General features: G+C 38.1%; 1 protein-coding gene and 1 long non-coding RNA gene across 2 annotated transcripts; both read right to left on the bottom strand.

The window, feature by feature from the left end:
• Positions 16907 to 21649, bottom strand: LOC104707597 (probable aminotransferase TAT4). The gene is made up of 7 exons (XM_010423969.2): positions 21343 to 21649; positions 20810 to 21149; positions 20484 to 20702; positions 20138 to 20197; positions 18335 to 18490; positions 18138 to 18231; positions 16907 to 17255 (listed from the first exon to the last, which is right to left on the bottom strand). Exons 1-7 carry the CDS (start codon positions 21591 to 21593, stop codon positions 17101 to 17103), a joined length of 1275 nt encoding a protein of 424 aa, XP_010422271.1. The 5' UTR covers positions 21594 to 21649; the 3' UTR covers positions 16907 to 17100.
• Positions 19005 to 19956, bottom strand: LOC104707596. Its single transcript, XR_754681.2, has 4 exons — positions 19700 to 19956; positions 19378 to 19437; positions 19134 to 19302; positions 19005 to 19030 (listed from the first exon to the last, which is right to left on the bottom strand). It is a non-coding gene; the product is annotated as an uncharacterized LOC104707596 (long non-coding RNA).

Here is a 22211-nt window from a genome sequence, read left to right as displayed (position 1 = left end):
AAAAGTGATGCCCCAATAACCTTTAATAAATATTGCTGCCTAAAGCCCTTGCTTTACGAGCTTTAGCTCTGGGCCAGGCCTGGTGTGAGATACCGTACTCCGACCATGAGGAAGAACACCAATGAGAAACTGAATCACAAACAAGTTAAGAAGAACCTGAAGCAAGTTTTGGTGCTGAAACAGAACGTGAAGGAGACTTTGCTGAGGAGAGTGAAGTCAAAGGTGAGGCTGGAAGAGATGATTTCGAAGGAAACATCATCGAAGAGGAAGAAGCCATAAGTGAGGCTGGAAGAGATGACGATGATGATGCATATTTAAGTGACGCTGAAAGTGACTCCGTGGAAGATCAATCCATGGAATACCATCAAGACTATGAAACAATGAGTGAGTTTGCAGTAGAAGAGTCTTTTCTAGAAGATCCATACAACATTTGTTATTCAGGTCGTGATCAAGGACCAGAGGCTTACATAAAATGGGAGAGAGACATGGATGCATGGTTTCAAGAAAACCAAGTTCCAGAGGAGGAAAGAGCGATCATTGCTGAGGAGAAATTAATTGAAGAAGCCTATCTGAAGTGGGATGATGATGCTTATATTCGTCTTGATTGTGATCTACCAGACCACACGTGGGAAGAAATGAAGCAACTTTTGCACAAAACTTTTGTGAAAGAGATAGAGACTGACCCATACTACACAAGGTGTAGAATTCCTCAAGAGCAAGAATATGGATCATAGTTACACCATCAAAGAAGAGGTCCAACCCTAAACCAAGAAAGAAAACTTCAAACATTTCTAAAGAGAAATTCGGAGGTAAACCAATGGAGCCTACCAAGAAGAAGCCACAAGTTCCCAAGGTTAAGGAGAAACAGCTAAAAGCAGCTCCAGCCTAGCAAGTACAGACTGCAAAGAAACCGCAAGAAGAAAGCAATGTTTCTATGCCAAAACCACCAGAAGCACCACGTCAAGGTAAGTGTTCCAACTCAATTAAATTTAAGATTCTTACATGTTATAGATGTTATAAGAGGGGAAATTTTGCCACCACTTGTCCATCTCGGAACCTGTTAAAAGATCATTCGTTAAAAGATCATTCATCACCAGAACTAAAATCAGAGACGTCTAAAAGAAGTGATAGCTTATCTCGTTATGATCTTTTAAATTCCAATTCTAGAATCATACATTTGTCTTTGCCAAAGAGTTTTGATCGAGGAATAAGACAAGAAGATGGAAATAGAAGCAGATATGAAGCACTACTAGAAGAACAAATAACAACTCCAACAAGGAAAGAGAAAATAATGTTCCATCTCGCTAATGCTATCAATGTGAGTTTAAGTTTAACATGAACTATTCCTATAATTTTAAATTCAGATGTAATGCACTTGTTTCTTTTCCAAAATGTTGAGATTTATACAGTAATTAAGGAGATAAAACATGAAGATACTCTGATGTGCGTGGTTTTTGTCACTTCAATCTTTTACCTCAAAAAGACCACACGACTACAGCAAGTGCACAGTTAATCAGTAGTAGTATTTAAGGATTGATGCCACAGAGAGAAAGTTGTTGTTTAGAGAATCCGTCGGATGAGATGTAAGTTTAGGACTCAATAAAATGGGATTTTGTTTGTCACAGTCGTAATTAGGCAAATAAACAAAAATAAAGCAAGTAAAATAAATGAGACAAGCGTTAGGCATCAAGGGAAATTGCAGGGGATCGATGATCTATCTATCTAGGAAAGTTTAGTATTAGTTTGTTTATCTAAGACTTGGACTACAAAACACAAAAGAACCATTAACTTATAGGTCACAAGCTAACAGTCTAAGATCCCTATACTCTATTACTCAATTATCGCAGGCAACGACGCATAGATCAAAGCATTTAAAACAGGTTCGATTATAATCCATGAAGTTCCATAGCTAAGTGGTATGTGTTTCCTATGACACGACACACATCTAAGCTAGGTCAAGCACACATGTAAGTTTTTAGCGACCCACACACACTTTAGGTCATAGTTAGTTCATGAGGCTAACTTAAAGCATTAAGCAAAGACTTAGAATTAAAGTATAGAATAAACAGAATATAAATCTAATAAACCCTAAAAATTGCCACCTAAACTAAGATCATCTCCCCCTTTGATTATCCCTTTAAACTCAACTAGAAAACTACTCTAACATGTTTAAAGGAATCATAAAAGCAAGGTTTAAACAATTCATAAACATAAAATAATAAATAGAGAAAAGGGTTTTAGATATTACTTCAATGGTTGTAAACAAAGTTGTAAAGATCTTCTTCATTTGAAAAACTAGAACAAAGCAAATAGAAAACTTAAGAGTTTGGTGATCTGCAAGGGCGACGAACCGCTATCGGCGAGAGAGGTTGTGTAGCTTCTCTGGTCGTCTTAGGGCTGCTCCCTTAGGGTATGAATGAGGCACAATGAATGCACACACTAAACCCTAGGTTTAAATGAGTAGAGTTTAGAAGGCTTAGAGTTTTGTAAGGATAAAACGTCTTTTCATGTTAAGTGCAGGACAAGGGGCGGTGAAAGAAGGTTCTGGACCGTCGTGACTCCTCTAGACCGGGCCTCCGTGAAGGTTGCTAAACGGCTGTCATTAAAGCCCACTTGCTTCAAACTTATCTTCTCGTCGGTTTATGACACGTTTTGGTAAATCGTGTATATCTTCCAAACAGCTGAACGAAATAAATTGATTCCACTTCGAGGAGAAAGATGACTATTCCATATTTCCATAGACACCAAGTTCGTCAAAATGTGAGTTCTGTAAGGTTTTCAAAAGTATCTTGTCGTACTGTAAAGCTCTGAATCTGTACTGAAATGTATTTTCCTTGTATTTTGGTCATTTTTACTATAAAACCTATAAAACCTTGTTGAAACCTGAAATACTTGATAATAGACCTTTAATACCTGAAATCTTATCAAACTCTTCCTAAATGCATATAATAAATATAGCTAATATGGGTAAAATAATGATGTTATCAACTCTCCTAGACTTAGACTTTGCTTGACCTCAAATAAACAATTAAAATAAAGTCATGGAAAAAAGGTTTTGAAAATAATGGGAAATTCACTTATCTTTGTGGATATCATCTTTGCACTCTTCGTCGCCTTGACATTAGGAACTTACGTTTGCAATCGCCCATGAGAATCATCAACGCTCCTTAATCCCATGATTCTTTGGAGTTTCTGGAATCTCCATTGTCATCTCTTTACATAAATTAAAACAATAAAATGTGAAATCTTACCAAGGGAAGATCGATCAAGGGCTTGTCGACTCTCTTCAAGCCAATACTTTCTTCGTATGATTCCTTTCCTCTCTCTTTTCTCACTTCCAAGGAATCAATTTTCTCCATAATTTTCTATGGTATCATTTTATTTTGTTTATCGATCCATTGATCTTTTTCTTTTGACCGGTTTCAATGAAATCCAAAGTATGCACGGGTCTACGCGACATCCTTCGGCTCACTTCTTTGCTACCTATATCCTTATTCTTTCCTTTTTTTTTTCTTTTTTTTTTCTCTTTTATTTTTTAGAGTTTCGAAGGAAAGAGAGAGGGAAACATACTTTTGAAGAAGTGCAATGTCTTGTGTGGCTTGAATGTAGAGATCTAGTCTAATATATACCAAATCCCATGGATTGAAATTTAAGTCTGGGTTAGGTCCTACAAAATTTAGAGACAACGTTAAATCATCCGAATATCCATCGAATATGGACTTTGGGGATTGTTGAGTCAGCTCACAGTCTTTTCAAACTTCGTGTTAATCCAAATCAAATAAACTGTTAGAATAAGATTATAATCCCATACTAGTTTTGACACAATAAAAAAATGTGACTCGATAAAAATGTAAGAAAAATGTCTCAAGTCAACAAAATAAAAAGTAACATTAGTATTGGATAGAATATCCTTACCCTCAGACTTAATTCATGTCGTCCTCGGTAGAGAAAGAAAGAGTTAAGGATTAAAAATCATAAACTACTTGTAATCCTTTCATGGTTAGCATAAGTCCTTTATCAGTAGATCCCACAACAATACCAAAACTTTTACATACCAAAACTTTTACGATTATAAACGTTTAATACATCTTGTATTGGATAAAACAAAACGTCGTCATTTGGACTTTGGGAAAACAAAAATTTCGAGACTATGGGTTTCATTTAGGTTTCTCTTTCTTTGTTATACCCCTGATTTTTTTTTGTTTTTTCTTTATTTTTTTTTTGTTTTTTTCTAGGAGACTATAATAATACTTTTCTCTCTTTTTTTTTTTTTTTTTTTTTTTAACACTTTAAATGGTTATCATAAAATAAATTGTCTATTTATTTATATAAAATATGTTATGATTATATATTTTTTACATTTTAAGATACATATTGCTATATTTTTATGATTTTTTAGATTATACAGTATCCATTTGTCGTTGAACATTTGTTCAATGATAAGTGGATAATCAATTGCAGTATTGTTAATAGATAGTTACTTGTGTTTATTCATACAAAATATACATACATAAATTTGGTTAGATCATGAAGTGACCTTAGTGCAGTGGCAGGAAGTAAGTCCATTTGTAGAAGGCACCATCACACCCGGGATCGAGTCCCGGTTCCTACGTGAAAAGNTTTTTTTTTTTTACTTAGAGACTTAAAACTAATTAAACTAAATAATTTCTCTTGTGATCCTCAATCCAACCCCAAATAAACATGCTAACCACCTATCTTTCATAACCGATTCTATTAGCTAGTTCAAATGGTTCTAAACTTAGCTAAAACAAGAGCGAGTTCTCTATCGTTCTCAATACTCTCAAGTTTTCACAACCAAAAGCATTATCAAAACTGAAAAGGTCACTCAACAAATCACAACAAGGCTTGAAAGAAAAGGTTGGTGTTCAAGGGTACGAAAAAACAATTCGGGTTAAATGAAAATATTGGCGAAAATGGAGTGTTAACCCGAGTTTAGAATTACCATGAGCAAGCATTCAAGTTTCATAAGCAAGATAATTAAAGTTCAGGTTAAGTCCAATAATATAGAGATGCTACAATGTTCAAGCAATTTCACACAAGTGGAAGAAGCTTTCAAAAGACACAAGGCTTTAAACAAAGATTATTCATTTTTTTCAGAGATTAATCAAGCTACAGTGAACTGTGATTAAAGGTTATAACTTCAATAATGGCCTGAATCTTCTCTGTATCCACTGGAACTCCCTCTGATGAAAAAATATGACCCAAGAACCCTATCTTCCGCTGTCAGAAACTGCACTTACTCAGCTTATCAAACAACTTCTGCTCCCACAGCTTCTTTGCTCTCAAATGCATTGCATGCTCCTCAGGACTCTTGGAATATATCAGGATATCGTCGATAAAAATGATGACAGACACGTCCAGAAACTCCTGAAACACGTTGTTCATCAATCTCATAAATGCTGCTGGCGCGTTCGTCAGACCTAACGGCATCACCACGAACTCATAATGCCCATATCTCGTTTTAAAGGCAGTCTTCCTCACATTTGCATCATGTATCATGATATGATGGTAGCCCGATGCCAAGTCAATCTTGGAGAACCAAGTAGCACCTCTCAAATGATCCAACAACTGATCAGTTCTTGGGAGAGGGTACTTGTTCTTCACAGTGACCCGGTTCAGACCCGATAGTCGATACACAAGCGGAAACTACTGTCCTACTTCTTGACAAACAACACTGGTGCTCCCCACGGTGAACAACTAGGACGAATGAAACCCTTTCTCAACAAATCCTCCAGCTGCTTCTTCAGCTCTGCCATCTCTGCAGGAGCCATCCTGTAGGGCTCCTTGGACAATGGCGTCGTCCTTGGTTCCAAGTCAATGATGAAGGGATCAGACCGAGATGGTGGTAACCCTTGCAACGACTAGAACACATCCTCAAACTCCTCAACCACCCGAATACCTCCAACAGAAGACTGACTCCGACATCGAAATCTTAACCAGGTAGACCTCACGCCCCTTCTCGATTATCTGCACGGCCGAGATCACAAGAATCCCCGAAGTCGGTCTCATCCCCTCGAAATTCAACTTCTCTTCTGAACGCTCAAAGACCACTCTACCCCTGTAACAGACCAGATGTACCCCTGTGATGATGCAACAAATCCATCCTCAGGATGACATCATATAACTCCATGAAATTGATAAGCAGATCCGCTGGCCTCGACTCCCCCGTGATCTGAATATCCACATCCCTCGCCTGGCCAAGGACTCCCAGATGCTTGCCTCCCGCAACTCCGACAACTCACCCTCTCTCGCTGGGATCTCCTCTGATATTGGCGCTCTTAGCGCACTTCGGGGTAATGAAACAATGAGTTGCTCCAAAATCGAACAAGATGTGGGACATAAACCCACCCACCGAAAAGGTCCCTATCATCGCTCCTGCACAGGTGCCACTGTTCTCCACAGTTAAGTACACCCGCTGCATCGGCTCGATCCGTCCCACCCGTTGCACACCCAGCTGAACTCCTGGCTGCCCTCCAGCCTGCTTCACCGCTACTGCCATATGCTGCAACTTAGGACAATGAGGTTTGATATGCTCCATCTCCCTGTAGTGGTAGCACACTTGAGTATCCGCTCATTGCTTTGTCACTGCATGTTGCTCGACCCTCTGCGGCCAGTTGGCCACCTTGTGGTCCATGCTACCACACTCGTAGCACCCCACACCACTTGGTCTCTAAGTAGCCTCCCACTTCCTCTTGGTTCCCTACTTAGGATTTCCGCCCTTGCCGAAACCTCCAAGATGATGAGCCCTCCTAGGCTGATCCGCTGGACTCACCGTAACTGCCTTTGTCCCGGATATCCTCCTCAATCATAGTAGCGCTCTCAACCAGCTATGCTCTCGAAGCATAGCTCTGCCCTCTGCAGTGGACCCACAAGTCATCCAGAAGGGCCCTCATGAACCTCCGAACCCGTGCCTCCTTGGACTCCATCGCCCAACCCCTATACATCAGAAGCCGGCTGAACTCCACGTCTAACTCTGCACAGTCTGAGTCTCTTGAGATAACTGTAGGAACTGCACCTCCAACCGGTCTAATGACTAACGGGGAAAATATTTGTGGTTAAAAACCTCCACGAAATCAACCCAAGACATCTCCCTCTGCACTCTCCTGGCAGCCACTGACCTCCACCACAAGTGGGCATCATCTGCCATGTAGTGGACCCCTATGTCCACCCAAAACACATCTGGATATCTGAGAGACTGGAAGTTGTGTTCCACTCTCGTCCTCCACGCATTAACAACAGTAGGGTCGGTACCACCTAAGAAATGCACTGTATCGATCCTCCTCATCTCCATCAGCATACTGACATACCGAGAATGAGCTCATGCACCCACAACCACTGGCTGCTGCACCTCCGCTACCAAAGGGGGAACTATCGGAGCATGCGCCATTACCACTACTGACAACCGCTCTATTACCCGAGCCAACAAGTCTACAATCACAACATCTCCACTGAGGGCCCCACCTGCTGGAACTCCTGCACCCAGAACTCTAGGATCACCGGCCAACCCAACACCAACACCATCCACTCCGACTCTCTTGGCGCCTACGGTCTTATCAATAGTTCCACCAGCCACACTCACGGCCCCCTCCTGGAATGTCTGCGACTCGCCGACGCCCTCCACTGACACACTCTAGTCCATAGTATCACTAACCGCTGGGCCTCTACCCCTACCACGACCACATCCGCATCCACGACCACGTCCGCGTCAACGACCAACAACAGCACCGCCTCTAACCATCTGCACTACCATGAACAGATGGCTAAGCAAGCAATCTAAACCATACACAACAACATAACTTACCGTGGAATCACACTGTAGGCTCGAAGAGGATGTCCTAGGACCCCATGCCACACACAATTGACTAACTCACATAATCAACTCTAGCATAAAATCCTAAACATCAACAGCAAAAACTAAAGTGAACCCAAGACCTAGAACTGTAAGGGCTTTGATACCAAAATTAAACAACTCATCCTTTTTTTTTTAAGTATAATAAATCTCTAGTGGTCACATATCCACTATCGAGCTAGAATCAATCAACAACAACGGATAACCAAGCAGTACCATTAAACCAATAAGAAACCAACAATGAGTAATCCAATAAACCAACAACGCCAATAAACAATTCTAACATCCTACAATGTTCTATCGACTCCACTCTAGCAACCTAACAATAGCTAGAACATAATCAATCAAGCCTCCTGAACACCATCCTCCTTATCGCTTTGATTCCACGATTACACTTTGCCTTTACCTGCACCACAAACACAAATTGAGATGCATGAGTATTGTTATAAACACTCAGTGAGGAAATCCTCCCATCTACTAGGCTATACACACAAGCAACTGAGATTCTAATGTTAAGCAAACACAAACAACCACAACAAACCAGAGAAACAAGTGTCAGCTTCCTGCTGACAAGGTGGTGTCGACCGACACCATCTTGGTGTCAACCGACACTGCCTCTCAGTGTCAACCAACACTGCCTCTCAGTGACAATCGATACACCTCCTTGCTGTCGATCGACACCAGGTGAGTGTCGATCGACACCGACTCCGCAAGTACGTTNCCAGCCACACTCACGGCCCCCTCCTGGAATGTCTGCGACTCGCCGACGCCCTCCACTGACACACTCTAGTCCATAGTATCACTAACCGCTGGGCCTCTACCCCTACCACGACCACATCCGCATCCACGACCACGTCCGCGTCAACGACCAACAACAGCACCGCCTCTAACCATCTGCACTACCATGAACAGATGGCTAAGCAAGCAATCTAAACCATACACAACAACATAACTTACCGTGGAATCACACTGTAGGCTCGAAGAGGATGTCCTAGGACCCCATGCCACACACAATTGACTAACTCACATAATCAACTCTAGCATAAAATCCTAAACATCAACAGCAAAAACTAAAGTGAACCCAAGACCTAGAACTGTAAGGGCTTTGATACCAAAATTAAACAACTCATCCTTTTTTTTTTAAGTATAATAAATCTCTAGTGGTCACATATCCACTATCGAGCTAGAATCAATCAACAACAACGGATAACCAAGCAGTACCATTAAACCAATAAGAAACCAACAATGAGTAATCCAATAAACCAACAACGCCAATAAACAATTCTAACATCCTACAATGTTCTATCGACTCCACTCTAGCAACCTAACAATAGCTAGAACATAATCAATCAAGCCTCCTGAACACCATCCTCCTTATCGCTTTGATTCCACGATTACACTTTGCCTTTACCTGCACCACAAACACAAATTGAGATGCATGAGTATTGTTATAAACACTCAGTGAGGAAATCCTCCCATCTACTAGGCTATACACACAAGCAACTGAGATTCTAATGTTAAGCAAACACAAACAACCACAACAAACCAGAGAAACAAGTGTCAGCTTCCTGCTGACAAGGTGGTGTCGACCGACACCATCTTGGTGTCAACCGACACTGCCTCTCAGTGTCAACCAACACTGCCTCTCAGTGACAATCGATACACCTCCTTGCTGTCGATCGACACCAGGTGAGTGTCGATCGACACCGACTCCGCAAGTACGTTCTGCTCGAAGCCCAAAGTCAAATCTCCGCTTCTATCCATCTCTAATCCGTCCAAAACACGACCAAAAGACACATAAATCTATAGGAACTGATAACATCATTATTTTACCCATTTTAGCTATAGTTTTATTATGCATTTAGGAAGAGTTTAGTATGATTTCAAGGCTTTAATGTCTATTATCAAGTATTTTAGGTTTCAAGAAGGTTTTACAGGTTTTATAGCAAAAAGGACCAAAAGACAAGGAAAATACGTTTCAGGAAAGATTCAGAGCTTTACAGTATGGGCAACTTTTGAAGAACTTCTACAACTCACATTTCGACCTACTCGGCGATGTAGAGAAGAAGATTATGCAAGAGAGCCACCTGATGCCTACATTGGAGAAAGATCCAAGAGAGCTTGTCTAAGGACAACTCACTCTCCTCACCCTGCTTGAGAAAGCAAGCTAACGTTGAGCCAATGACGCTAAACAGGTGCGCTTCTTGGGAGGCAACTCATGTCTAGTAAGTTTTTATTTTTAGGATTTATTTTCTTTTAGTATTAATATTTTTGCATTTTAGTTTCAGGTTCATAAAAAAAAACACAAAAAAATAGAAAATAGAAAAGCAAAAAAAAAAAAAGAAGGAAGAAGAAGGGCCATGGATTGGCAATGCACACTATGTCTAGTGGCAAGTACCACCTACTGACCGGCCATGTTCACCGTGACCGACGTACGCCAAAGGCAACGGATCAATCACAACCCTCATGTGATCGATGCCGAGAGTCCCCACCAGCCATACCAACCGTAGCCAATGCCATGTCCACGTCCTGTGTGCCGTGTACCATGTCCTAATGTACCGTGTACCATACCCACGGTACCTGTTGTTGTCTGCGACCGTTCATCCGTGTACTGCAAGACAATTCCGAATCACCACCATCCTACCACCAACCATCACCATTCTTTTATTTAGGTATGTTTTTCTTATTTTTATTTTCTCATTATTATTGATGGTTTTAGGTTTTTGTTTCAAGGAAGATGCATTTAGAGATCTATCAAACACAATTCGAATGAACTTAGCCTAGTTCATACTCGATGTCAAGCAACCAAAGGAAGTACAAATGGTTATTCACCACAATTTCATACCACAGCCGACCTCTAGACAATTTCTGGGCGACCATACAACGTCTAAGAGTCGACACAACACCATTCCATCAAGGTGACATTGTTCTTAAATCCTACACTTTTCCTTATGATTTTTAATCCTCAACTCTTTCTTTTTTCCCACTGAGGACGGTGTGATTTAAGTCTGGGGGGAAGGATGTTCCATCCTATACTAATGCTACTTTCTATTTTGTTGACTTGAGACCTTTTTCCACTTTTTACATCAATAATTTTGACGTTTTTATCGAGTCACATTTTTATTGAGTCAAAACTAGTAGGGGATTATGATCTTATTCTAACGGTTTATTTGATTTGGATTAACACTCTTATGACTCTTGATTATGCTTGACAACAGAACCAAAGTTTGGAAAGACTATGAGCCTTCAAGAAGGTTATCAAGTATTTTAGGTTTCAAGAAGGTTTATTTGATTTGGAAAGACTGAGACCTTTTTCCACTTTTTACATCAATAATTTTGACGTTTTTATCGAGTCACATTTTTATTGAGTCAAAACTAGTAGGGGATTATGATCTTATTCTAACGGTTTATTTGATTTGGATTAGCACTCTTATGACTCTTGATTATGCTAGACAACAGAACCAAACCTGAATCTCTTATCAAGTATTTTAGGTTTCAAGAAGGTTTTACAGGTTTTATAGCAAAAAGGATGGTCCATCCTATACTAATGCTACTTTCTATTTTGTTGACTTGAGACCTTTTTCCACTTTTTACATCAATAATTTTGACGTTTTTATCGAGTCACATTTTTATTGAGTCAAAACTAGTAGGGGATTATGATCTTATTCTAACAGTTTATTTGATTTGGATTAACAATCTTATGACTCTTGATTATGCTTGACAAAAGAACCAAAGTTTGGAAAGACTGTGAGCCGACTCAACAATCCCACAAGTCCCTATTCAATGGATATTCAGATGATCTAACGTTGTCTCTAATTTTTATAGGACCTAAACCGGACTTAATTATCAAACCCTGGGAATTGGTATACATTGGACTAGATCTCTACATTCAAGCCACACAAGACACTGCACTTCTTCAATAGTATGTTCCCCTCTCTCTTTCCTTCAATACTCTAAAAAAAAAAAGAAGAAGAAAAGAAAAGAAAGAAAAAGAAAAGAAAAAAAAAGAGAGAATAAAAGATGAGATGATTTTGATCAGTTTAGAGGGGTAGGTAAATTACCTGTGACCTCATTATTCTACTCTTGAGTCAAATGATCACACAAAGCTTGGAAGCGAGGGGTAGGTAAATTACCGATGACCCCATTTTTCGCCAAAACCTTTGATTAAAAAAAAAAGGAAGAAGTGAGAATAGGGATAGGAAAGGAATCATACGAAGAAAGTCTTTGCTTGAAGAGAGTCTACAAGCCATTGATCGATTTTTCCTTGGTAAGATTTCACTTTTTATTATTGCTTTAATTTATGTAAAGAGATGACAATGGAGATTCTGGAGACTCTAAAGAATTGTGGGATAAGGGAGCGTTGATGACTCTCCTGGTGGATTACAAATGTAAGTTCCTAATGTCAAGGCGAAGAAGAGTGCAAAGACAATATCCCCAAAGATAAGTGAATTCCCATTATTTTCAAAACCACTTTTCCATGATTTACTTTGATTGTTTGCTTGAGGACAAGCAAAGTCTAAGTCTGGGGGAGTTGATAACATCATTATTTTACCCATTTTAGCTATAGTTTTAGTATGCATTTAGGAAGAGCTTAGTATGATTTCAAGGCTTTAATGTCTATTATAAGGTATTTTAGGTTTCAATAAGGTTTTACAGGTTTTATAGCAAAAAGGACCAAAAGACAAGGAAAATACGTTTCAGGAAAGATTCAGAGCTTTACAGTACGGGCAACTTTTGAAGAACTTCCACAACTCACATTTCGACGTACTTGGATGTTCCATCCTATAGTAATGCTAGTTTCTATTTTGTTGACTTGAGACCTTTTTCCACTTTTTACATCAATAATTTTGACGTTTTTATCGAGTCACATTTTTATTGAGTCAAAAATAGTAGGGGATTATGATCTTATTCTAACGGTTTATTTGATTTGTATTAACAATCTTATGACTCTTGATTATGCTTGACAACAGAACCAAAGTTTGGAAAGACTGTGAGCCGACTCAACAATCCCCCAAGTCCCTATTCGATGGATATTCAGATGATCTAACATTGTCTCTAATTTTTATAGGACCTAAACCGGACTTAATTATCAAACCCTGTGAATTGGTATACATTGGACTAGATCTCTACATTCAAGCCACACAAGACATTGCACTTCTTCAATAGTATGTTCCCCTCTATCTTCCCTTCAATACTCTTAAAAGAACAAAAAGAAGAAGAAAAGAAAAGAAAGAAAAAAAAAAAGAAAAAAAAGAGAATAAAAGATGAGATGATTTTGATCAGTTTAGAGGGGTAGGTAAATTACCTGTGACCTCATTATTCTACTCTTGAGTCAAATGATCACACAAAGCTTGGAAGCGAGGGGTAGGTAAATTACCGATGACCCCATTATTCGCCTACACCTTTGATTGAAAAAAAAAAGGAAGAAGTGAGAAAAGGGAGAGGAAAGGAATCATATGAAGAAAGTCTTGGCTTGAAGAGAGTCTACAAGCCATTGATCGATTTTTCCTTGGTAAGATTTCACTTTTTATTATTGCTTTAATTTATGTAAAGAGATGACAATGGAGATTCTGGACACTCTAAAGAATTGTGGGATCAAGGAGCGTTGATGACTCTCATGGTGGATTACAAATGTAAGTTCCTAATGTCAAGGCGAAGAAGAGTGCAAAGACAATATCCCCAAAGATAAGTGAATTCCCATTATTTTCAAAACCTCTTTTCCATGATTTACTTTGATTGGTTGCCTGAGGACAAGCAAAGTCTAAGTCTGGGGGAATTGATAACATCATTATTTTACCCATTTTAGCTATAGTTCTAGTATGCATTTAGGAAGAGTTTAGTATGATTTGAAGGCTTTAATGTCTATTATCAAGTATTTTAGGTTTCAAGAAGGTTTTACAGGTTTTATAGCAAAAAGGACCAACAGACAAGGAAAATACGTTTCAGGAAAGATTCAGAGCTTTACAGTACGGGCAACTTTTGAAGAACTTCTACAACTCACATTTCGACGTGAAGGATGTTCCATTCTATACTAATGCTACTTTCTATTTTGTTGACTTGAGACCTTTTTCCACTTTTTACATCAATAATTTTGACGTTTTTATCGAGTCACATTTTTATTGAGTCAAAACTAGTAGGGGATTATGATCTTATTCTAACAGTTTATTTGATTTGGATTAACAATCTTATGACTCTTGATTATGCTTGACAAAAGAACCAAAGTTTGGAAAGACTGTGAGCCGACTCAACAATCCCACAAGTCCCTATTCGATGGATATTCAGATGATCTAACGTTGTCTCTAATTTTTATAGGACCTAAACCGGACTTAATTATCAAACCCTGGGAATTGGTATACATTGGACTAGATCTCTACATTCAAGCCACACAAGACACTGCACTTCTTCAATAGTATGTTCCCCTCTCTCTTTCCTTCAATACTCTAAAAAAAAAAAGAAGAAGAAAAGAAAAGAAAGAAAAAAAAAGAAAAAAAAAGAGAGAATAAAAGATGAGATGATTTTGATCAGTTTAGAGGGGTAGGTAAATTACCTGTGACCTCATTATTCTACTCTTGAGTCAAATGATCACACAAAGCTTGGAAGCGAGGGGTAGGTAAATTACCGATGACCCCATTATTCGCCTACACCTTTGATTAAAAAAAGATGAAGAAGTCAGAAAAGGGAGAGGAAAGGAATCATACGAAGAAAGTATTGGCTTGAAGAGAGTCTACAAGCCATTGATCGATTTTTCCTTGGTAAGATTTCACTTTTTATTATTGCTTTAATTTATGTAAAGAGATGACAATGGAGATTCTGGAGACTCTAAAGAATTGTGGGATCAAAGAGCGTTGATGACTCTCATGGTGGATTATAAATGTAAGTTCCTAATGTCAAGGCGAAAAAGAGTGCAAAGACAATATCCCCAAAGATAAGCGAATTCCCATTATTTTCAAAACCTCTTTTCCATGATTTAGTTTGATTATTTGCTTGAGGACAAGCAAAGTCTAAGTCTGGGGGAGTTGATAACATCATTATTTTACCCATTTTAGCTATAGTTTTAGTATGCATTTAGGAAGAGTTTAGTATGATTTCAAGGCTTTAATTTCTATTATCAAGTATTTTAGGTTTCAAGAAGGTTTTACAGGTTTTATAGCAAAAAGGACCAAAAAAAAAGGAAAATACGTTTCAGGAAAGATTCCTAGCTTTACAGTACGGGCAACGTTTGAAGAACTTCTATAACTCACATTTCAACTTACTTGATTTCTATGGAAAGCTGAGAGAGTCATATTTCTCCTCGAAGTGGAATCAAGTCAATCCATTCACTCATTAGGAAGTTATGCCCGATTTACCTAGACGTGTTACAAACCGACGTAAGGAGAACCATTCAGCCAATGGGCTTTTATTGAAGGCCTGACCAGCGACCACCACAGCGGCCCAGTCCAAGTCTTCACCACGTTAGAGAAGCTTCCTGCGTCGCCTCTTGTCCTGCACTCAAGATGAAAAGATGTTTCTACCCTTACAAAATCCTAAATCTAGACAAAACCCTATAAATACTCTTCTAAGTCTTAGGGTTTAGAGTGTGCCTTCACCTGCCTCCAAAGAGATCACGACCAGAAGAACAGCCACGACCAGCAGCTCTCTCTCGTCCCTCTCCTTGAAGTTCACCAAACTCTTTCTCTTTATTTGTTCCATCTTTTGTTCTAGTTTTCTAAAGGAAGAAGATCCTACAACTTTGTTTGACAATCATTGAAGTAATATCTAAAACCCTTTTCTCTATTTATTCTTTTATGTTTTTGAGTTTTTTAAACCTTGCTTTGATGATTCCCTTAAACATGCTAGAGTAGTTTTCTAGTTGGGTTTAAAGGGATAATCAAAGGGGAAGATGATCTTAGTTTATGTGGCAATTTTTAAGGTTTGTTAGATTTATATCTTGTTTATTCTATGATTTAATTCTAAGTCTTTGTTTAATACTTTAAGTTAGCCTCATGAACTAACTATGATCTAAAGTGTGTGTGCTTTGCCAAAATCTTGCATATGTGCTTGACCTAGCTTAGATGTGTGAGGAGTCATAGGAAGCACATACCCCTTACCTATGGAATTTCATGGATTATAATCGAACCTGCTTAAAATGATTTGATCTATGCGTCGTTGCCTGCGACAGTTAAGTCTCGGAGTATAGTGATCTTAGACGGTTAGCTTGTGAACTATAAGTTAACGGTTCATTCGTGTTTCGTAGTCCAAGTTTTAGATAAACAAACCAATCCTAAACTTTCCTAGATAGATAGATCATCAAACCCCTGCGATTTCCCTTGATGCCCAACGCTTGTTTCATTTATTTTATTTGCTTTTATTTACGTTTATTGCTTACTTACGACAGTGACAACCTAAAACCCCATTTTTATTGAGTCCTAGCCTTACATCTCTTCCGACGAATTCTCTAAACAACAACTCTCTCTCTCTCTGTGGGATCGATCCTTAAATACTACTACCGATTAGCTGTGCACTTTCAGCAGTTGTGTGGTCTTTTAAGGTAAAAGATTTTAAAGTGAAAAACCATGCACATCAGGAAACATGAAGCAACCAAAACAAGCAAGAAAAACACCAAAAACAACATAAAACAAACAAAACAAGGAGATCTTAAGCTTAGATCTGCCATTGTCATGCACTCACCTCTTTTGCAGAAAGTTCTGAACGATGAATCCAACACCTTAGGAAAGTTCTCCTTCGTTCCTAGCACTAGATCCCCACTCCACAGGAACATATCTCACCAAACAACCCAAGAATCTTCCCAAAAACCTCTAGACTCTCAAGCGCTTTCTTTTCTCCCTCTGATTCTCTCTGAAAACAACGACAAACACTAAAACCATGATTTAGGTCGATTTTCGCTTAAATACTTGGTTTGTAGATTCTAGTTAAACCAAACCGAACCAAATTGACGAATCAAATCAACCCGGTCGAACTGGAATTTGCAGGTGTTGATAGACACTCCGATACTCCCCTGGTGTTATTGCACACGAATCCTTGCATATCAAACAATCATAAAAGATGAATTCTTAATTTTATTTATTGAAAAGTAGGAACGCATTACATGGTTATTGGTGATAAGTACACCAATTTTATTAAATACAAGTACGATACGAATGTGTTCATGACTTATCTCAGATCAATAAAACCCACGTTTATTTTTATAGCATATGTAAAAAGTCTTAGGCAAAGATCAATATTGACCATTTTTACTTGACACCATTGACGTCTTTGACTGAAGAAGCTTCAATTAGAGTGGAGTGGCGTTCACAGAAGCTCTTCAGTCTTACAAATGCATCCTCCAAAGCGAATATATCCATGTCGATAGAATGCCTCGCCCAGTTCTTTAGACCAAAAGCAATCCCTAAACCAATCCAACATGGTAACATATATTTATATATGTTGTTATGCGAAAATTGTCTTAAAAGCTAAACTTTTAAATTACCGTGATTATAGGTAATGAGAAATTAATCAATACCTGGTAAGAGGACAAGGCATTCTTCAGTAGCAAGCTTTTCACAGAATTCTTCATCATCTTTAATGTCCGCAAACAGTGACAAGTTCAGCTCGGTCTGGGAGAAGAGAAAAAGCATGTATATATATATGATTTATTTCAAACTAATACTAGTAATAAGAAGTCAGAAATGTTTAAGAAAGGTGGTAATAATAGAATACCCATAAGAAGGTACAGGCTTCAGTTTTCAAGTAGCAGGTTAGGGCTGGTATGTCTTTGAGCTTAGCAAAGGCAAACTCCGCATTCGCTTTCAGAAAAATCTGCCTCCTCTCGAAGAACTCTTTAGGAGTTTTCCTCAAGATGGTGGGAATAGCTGCCTACATGATAAAACACACGAATTCACCTTATTATATGCATGCAAAAAAGAAAAAGAAAAAAAAAAACTGGTTACAGTATGCTTCCGAACTAGAAAAATCCATACCTGGATAACAGTTGGTGGTTTATCATCTATCGACAGAAAATTCTTAACAGCAATTGCGATCTGTCCAAATATAGCAAGATTAGGACAAGGAAAACTACGTACATGTGAACATTTTCAACTCTTAACATGGACGATGTGGACGAGAAANTCCATGTCGATAGAATGCCTCGCCCAGTTCTTTAGACCAAAAGCAATCCCTAAACCAATCCAACATGGTAACATATATTTATATATGTTGTTATGCGAAAATTGTCTTAAAAGCTAAACTTTTAAATTACCGTGATTATAGGTAATGAGAAATTAATCAATACCTGGTAAGAGGACAAGGCATTCTTCAGTAGCAAGCTTTTCACAGAATTCTTCATCATCTTTAATGTCCGCAAACAGTGACAAGTTCAGCTCGGTCTGGGAGAAGAGAAAAAGCATGTATATATATATGATTTATTTCAAACTAATACTAGTAATAAGAAGTCAGAAATGTTTAAGAAAGGTGGTAATAATAGAATACCCATAAGAAGGTACAGGCTTCAGTTTTCAAGTAGCAGGTTAGGGCTGGTATGTCTTTGAGCTTAGCAAAGGCAAACTCCGCATTCGCTTTCAGAAAAATCTGCCTCCTCTCGAAGAACTCTTTAGGAGTTTTCCTCAAGATGGTGGGAATAGCTGCCTACATGATAAAACACACGAATTCACCTTATTATATGCATGCAAAAAAGAAAAAGAAAAAAAAAAACTGGTTACAGTATGCTTCCGAACTAGAAAAATCCATACCTGGATAACAGTTGGTGGTTTATCATCTATCGACAGAAAATTCTTAACAGCAATTGCGATCTGTCCAAATATAGCAAGATTAGGACAAGGAAAACTACGTACATGTGAACATTTTCAACTCTTAACATGGACGATGTGGACGAGAAAAAAAATTTGATTTTCACGTACACCAAATTTATTTATACAATGATAAAATTAACCAATACATTCATAGAGATTTAGTATGTTAATGGTATGTAATCTCATTGTATGCACGTAAAACTTTGTTTTTAACGTAGAAATATACCGACGATATAAAGTAATTGTAGTAATGTTTAAAGAGTGATCGGAAAAAGTAGATTCGGACCTTGTTAGATTGGAAGACACCATCTAGATCGTGCAGCGCGAGCCAGCCGGTTTGCCATCCCGGTACACNCAGTGACAAGTTCAGCTCGGTCTGGGAGAAGAGAAAAAGCATGTATATATATATGATTTATTTCAAACTAATACTAGTAATAAGAAGTCAGAAATGTTTAAGAAATGTGGTAATAATAGAATACCCATAAGAAGGTACAGGCTTCAGTTTTCAAGTAGCAGGTTAGGGCTGGTATGTCTTTGAGCTTAGCAAAGGCAAACTCCGCATTCGCTTTCAGAAAAATCTGCCTCATCTCGAAGAACTCTTTATGAGTTTCCCCCAAGATGGTCGGAATAGCTGCCTACATGATAAAACTGACGAATTCACCTTATTATATGCATGCAAAAAAAAAAGAAAAAAAAAACCCTGGTTACAGTATGCTTCCGAACCTGGATAACAGTTGGTGGTTTATCATCTATCGACAGAAAAGTCTTAACAGCAATTGCGATCTGTCCAAATATAGCAAGATTAGGACAAGGAAAACTACGTACATGTGAACATTTTCAACTCTTAATATGGATGTGGACGAGAAAAAAAACTTGATTTTCACGTACACCAAATTTATTTATACATTCATAGAGATTTAGTATGTTAATGGTATGTAATGTCATTGTTTGCACGTAAAATTTTGTTTTTAACTTAGAAATATACCGACTATATAAAGTAATTGTAGTAATGTTTAAAGAGTGATCGGAAAAAGTGGATTCGGACCTTGTTAGATTGGAAGACACCATCTAGATCGTGCAGCGCGAGCCAGCCGGTTTGCCATCCCGGTACATTCCATCCCTTCGATATAGAACCGAGACTGATCACAGGTACGATCGACGAGAATTTCGCCATGGGAACAAAGGGATTACTCCCAAACACAGTCCATCTAAAAACTTCGTCAGAAGCCACCAGTATCCCTAGTTCTCGAGCCAACTCAGCCAGCTTATATATAAAGAGATATTCAATAGTTACGTTACACATTATCAAAGATGAGATCATATAAGTTATAAGGTCACGTTGCNTTAGGAGTTTTCCTCAAGATGGTGGGAATAGCTGCCTACATGATAAAACACACGAATTCACCTTATTATATGCATGCAAAAAAGAAAAAGAAAAAAAAAAACTGGTTACAGTATGCTTCCGAACTAGAAAAATCCATACCTGGATAACAGTTGGTGGTTTATCATCTATCGACAGAAAATTCTTAACAGCAATTGCGATCTGTCCAAATATAGCAAGATTAGGACAAGGAAAACTACGTACATGTGAACATTTTCAACTCTTAACATGGACGATGTGGACGAGAAAAAAAATTTGATTTTCACGTACACCAAATTTATTTATACAATGATAAAATTAACCAATACATTCATAGAGATTTAGTATGTTAATGGTATGTAATCTCATTGTATGCACGTAAAACTTTGTTTTTAACGTAGAAATATACCGACGATATAAAGTAATTGTAGTAATGTTTAAAGAGTGATCGGAAAAAGTAGATTCGGACCTTGTTAGATTGGAAGACACCATCTAGATCGTGCAGCGCGAGCCAGCCGGTTTGCCATCCCGGTACACTCCATCCCTTCGATATAGAACCGAGACTGATCACAGGTACGATCGACGAGAATTTCGCCATGGGAACAAAGGGATTATTCCCAAACACAGTCCATCTAAAAACTTCGTCAGAAGCCACCAGTATCCCTAGTTCTCGAGCCAACTCAGCCAGCTTATATATAAAGAGATATTCAATAGTTACGTTACACATTATCAAAGATGAGATCATATAAGTTATAAGGTCACGTTGTATAGCTAATTAGAGTATCTGTAAAATACCTGCTTAAGATGAGCTTCAGAGTACGTGTTCCCATTAGGATTGTGTGGGTTAATAATAAGTATCGCACACGTGTTCTCGTCCACAAGCGCACGGACGCTGTCAAAGTCGATCTCATAGTTCTTTTCGCGGAGGAAAGTATATTCACGAACCTCAAATTTATTGTAGATTGCGTGGACCATGTCCCATGGAAAGCCTGGCTTAGGAAGCAAGATGTTGGCATTCGATGTATGCAAGATTTCAATTGCAAGCTCAATGGCTTGTTTGCATCCAACGGTCATAAACACGTCATCTGCAGTCAGTTTCTTCGGAAGATCTCGACTTAGATACTCTGCCACAGCACTGAGAATAACGGAAGCAAAAAAAAATTGTCATGGAAGATATACCAAGATACATAATAGAGTTAAGATGAAAACAGAAGTTTTATATGGGGCTAGATCATATTTTAAATCATTTTTTTTGTGGGACAGTTTTTCTTAGGACATTTCAAGCAAAATATCTTAAATGATCAACGATTATTCGATGTATATATTACCTTTTAGCCGCGGGAAGGCCAATACTTGGAGCATAGGCGTTTCCAGTATCGTTAAGGACAGCTTCAACGACTGCCTTCTTAGCGGAAAAGGAAGTCTCGGGGGCTTCACTTAGAGGGGGCAAAATGGGTTTTACATTAGGGTCACACATAGCCATGATTCTAGAGGTGTAACTGCCTAGGGTGGCAGCTGAAGCCTCTTTGGCTGCTTCGCTACCACTAAACTGCCAGTTGACGGAATTATTTTTCCCCATATTTCTTATAATATTTCTCTTGTTTAGATTTTTGGTTTGGTGATTTTTTTCATCGCTGTGAGTGGGATTATATAGTACAAGTCTCTACATTTTTCTATTAGAATAAAGCATGAAATGAAGTGAATTGAAGAAGTAAAGAATTAATGATAAGTAAGAGATGTGAAGTAACGAATAAAATATGTGTATGATATGTAGTAAAGTATGATGTGTACATGTATGATGTGAGGTAAAAAATAAAACATGTGTGTAAATATGTGAAGAAAGGAATATGTTATATTGTTATGTAATGTATATTTCTCAAGACATGAACTATACATAGAAAGAATTTCTATAAAGATACATGCATGATTGATGTGAGTGATAAAAACACCATTTTATTTATCACATATAATTATAGACGTATGTTTGTTTTTGTATAAAATGTTTAGATTATTATAATTAATATTATGCCAAATATTTTATTAAACCATCAATTTTAGTAAAATAATAAATTTGTGATTCTTTAAATGTACCTATTATCATTACAAAATTATTTTGGTGGTCTTAGACAATTCAAACCTAAAAAAATAGCATAGTCAAATAACACAATGGTTTAAGAAAGAAAAAAAAAGTAACGAA

Source organism: Camelina sativa, chromosome 8 (assembly GCF_000633955.1).
Source record: "Camelina sativa cultivar DH55 chromosome 8, Cs, whole genome shotgun sequence".
Taxonomy (NCBI): domain Eukaryota; kingdom Viridiplantae; phylum Streptophyta; class Magnoliopsida; order Brassicales; family Brassicaceae; genus Camelina; species Camelina sativa.
This window is presented reverse-complemented; position numbering and strand designations above follow the sequence as displayed.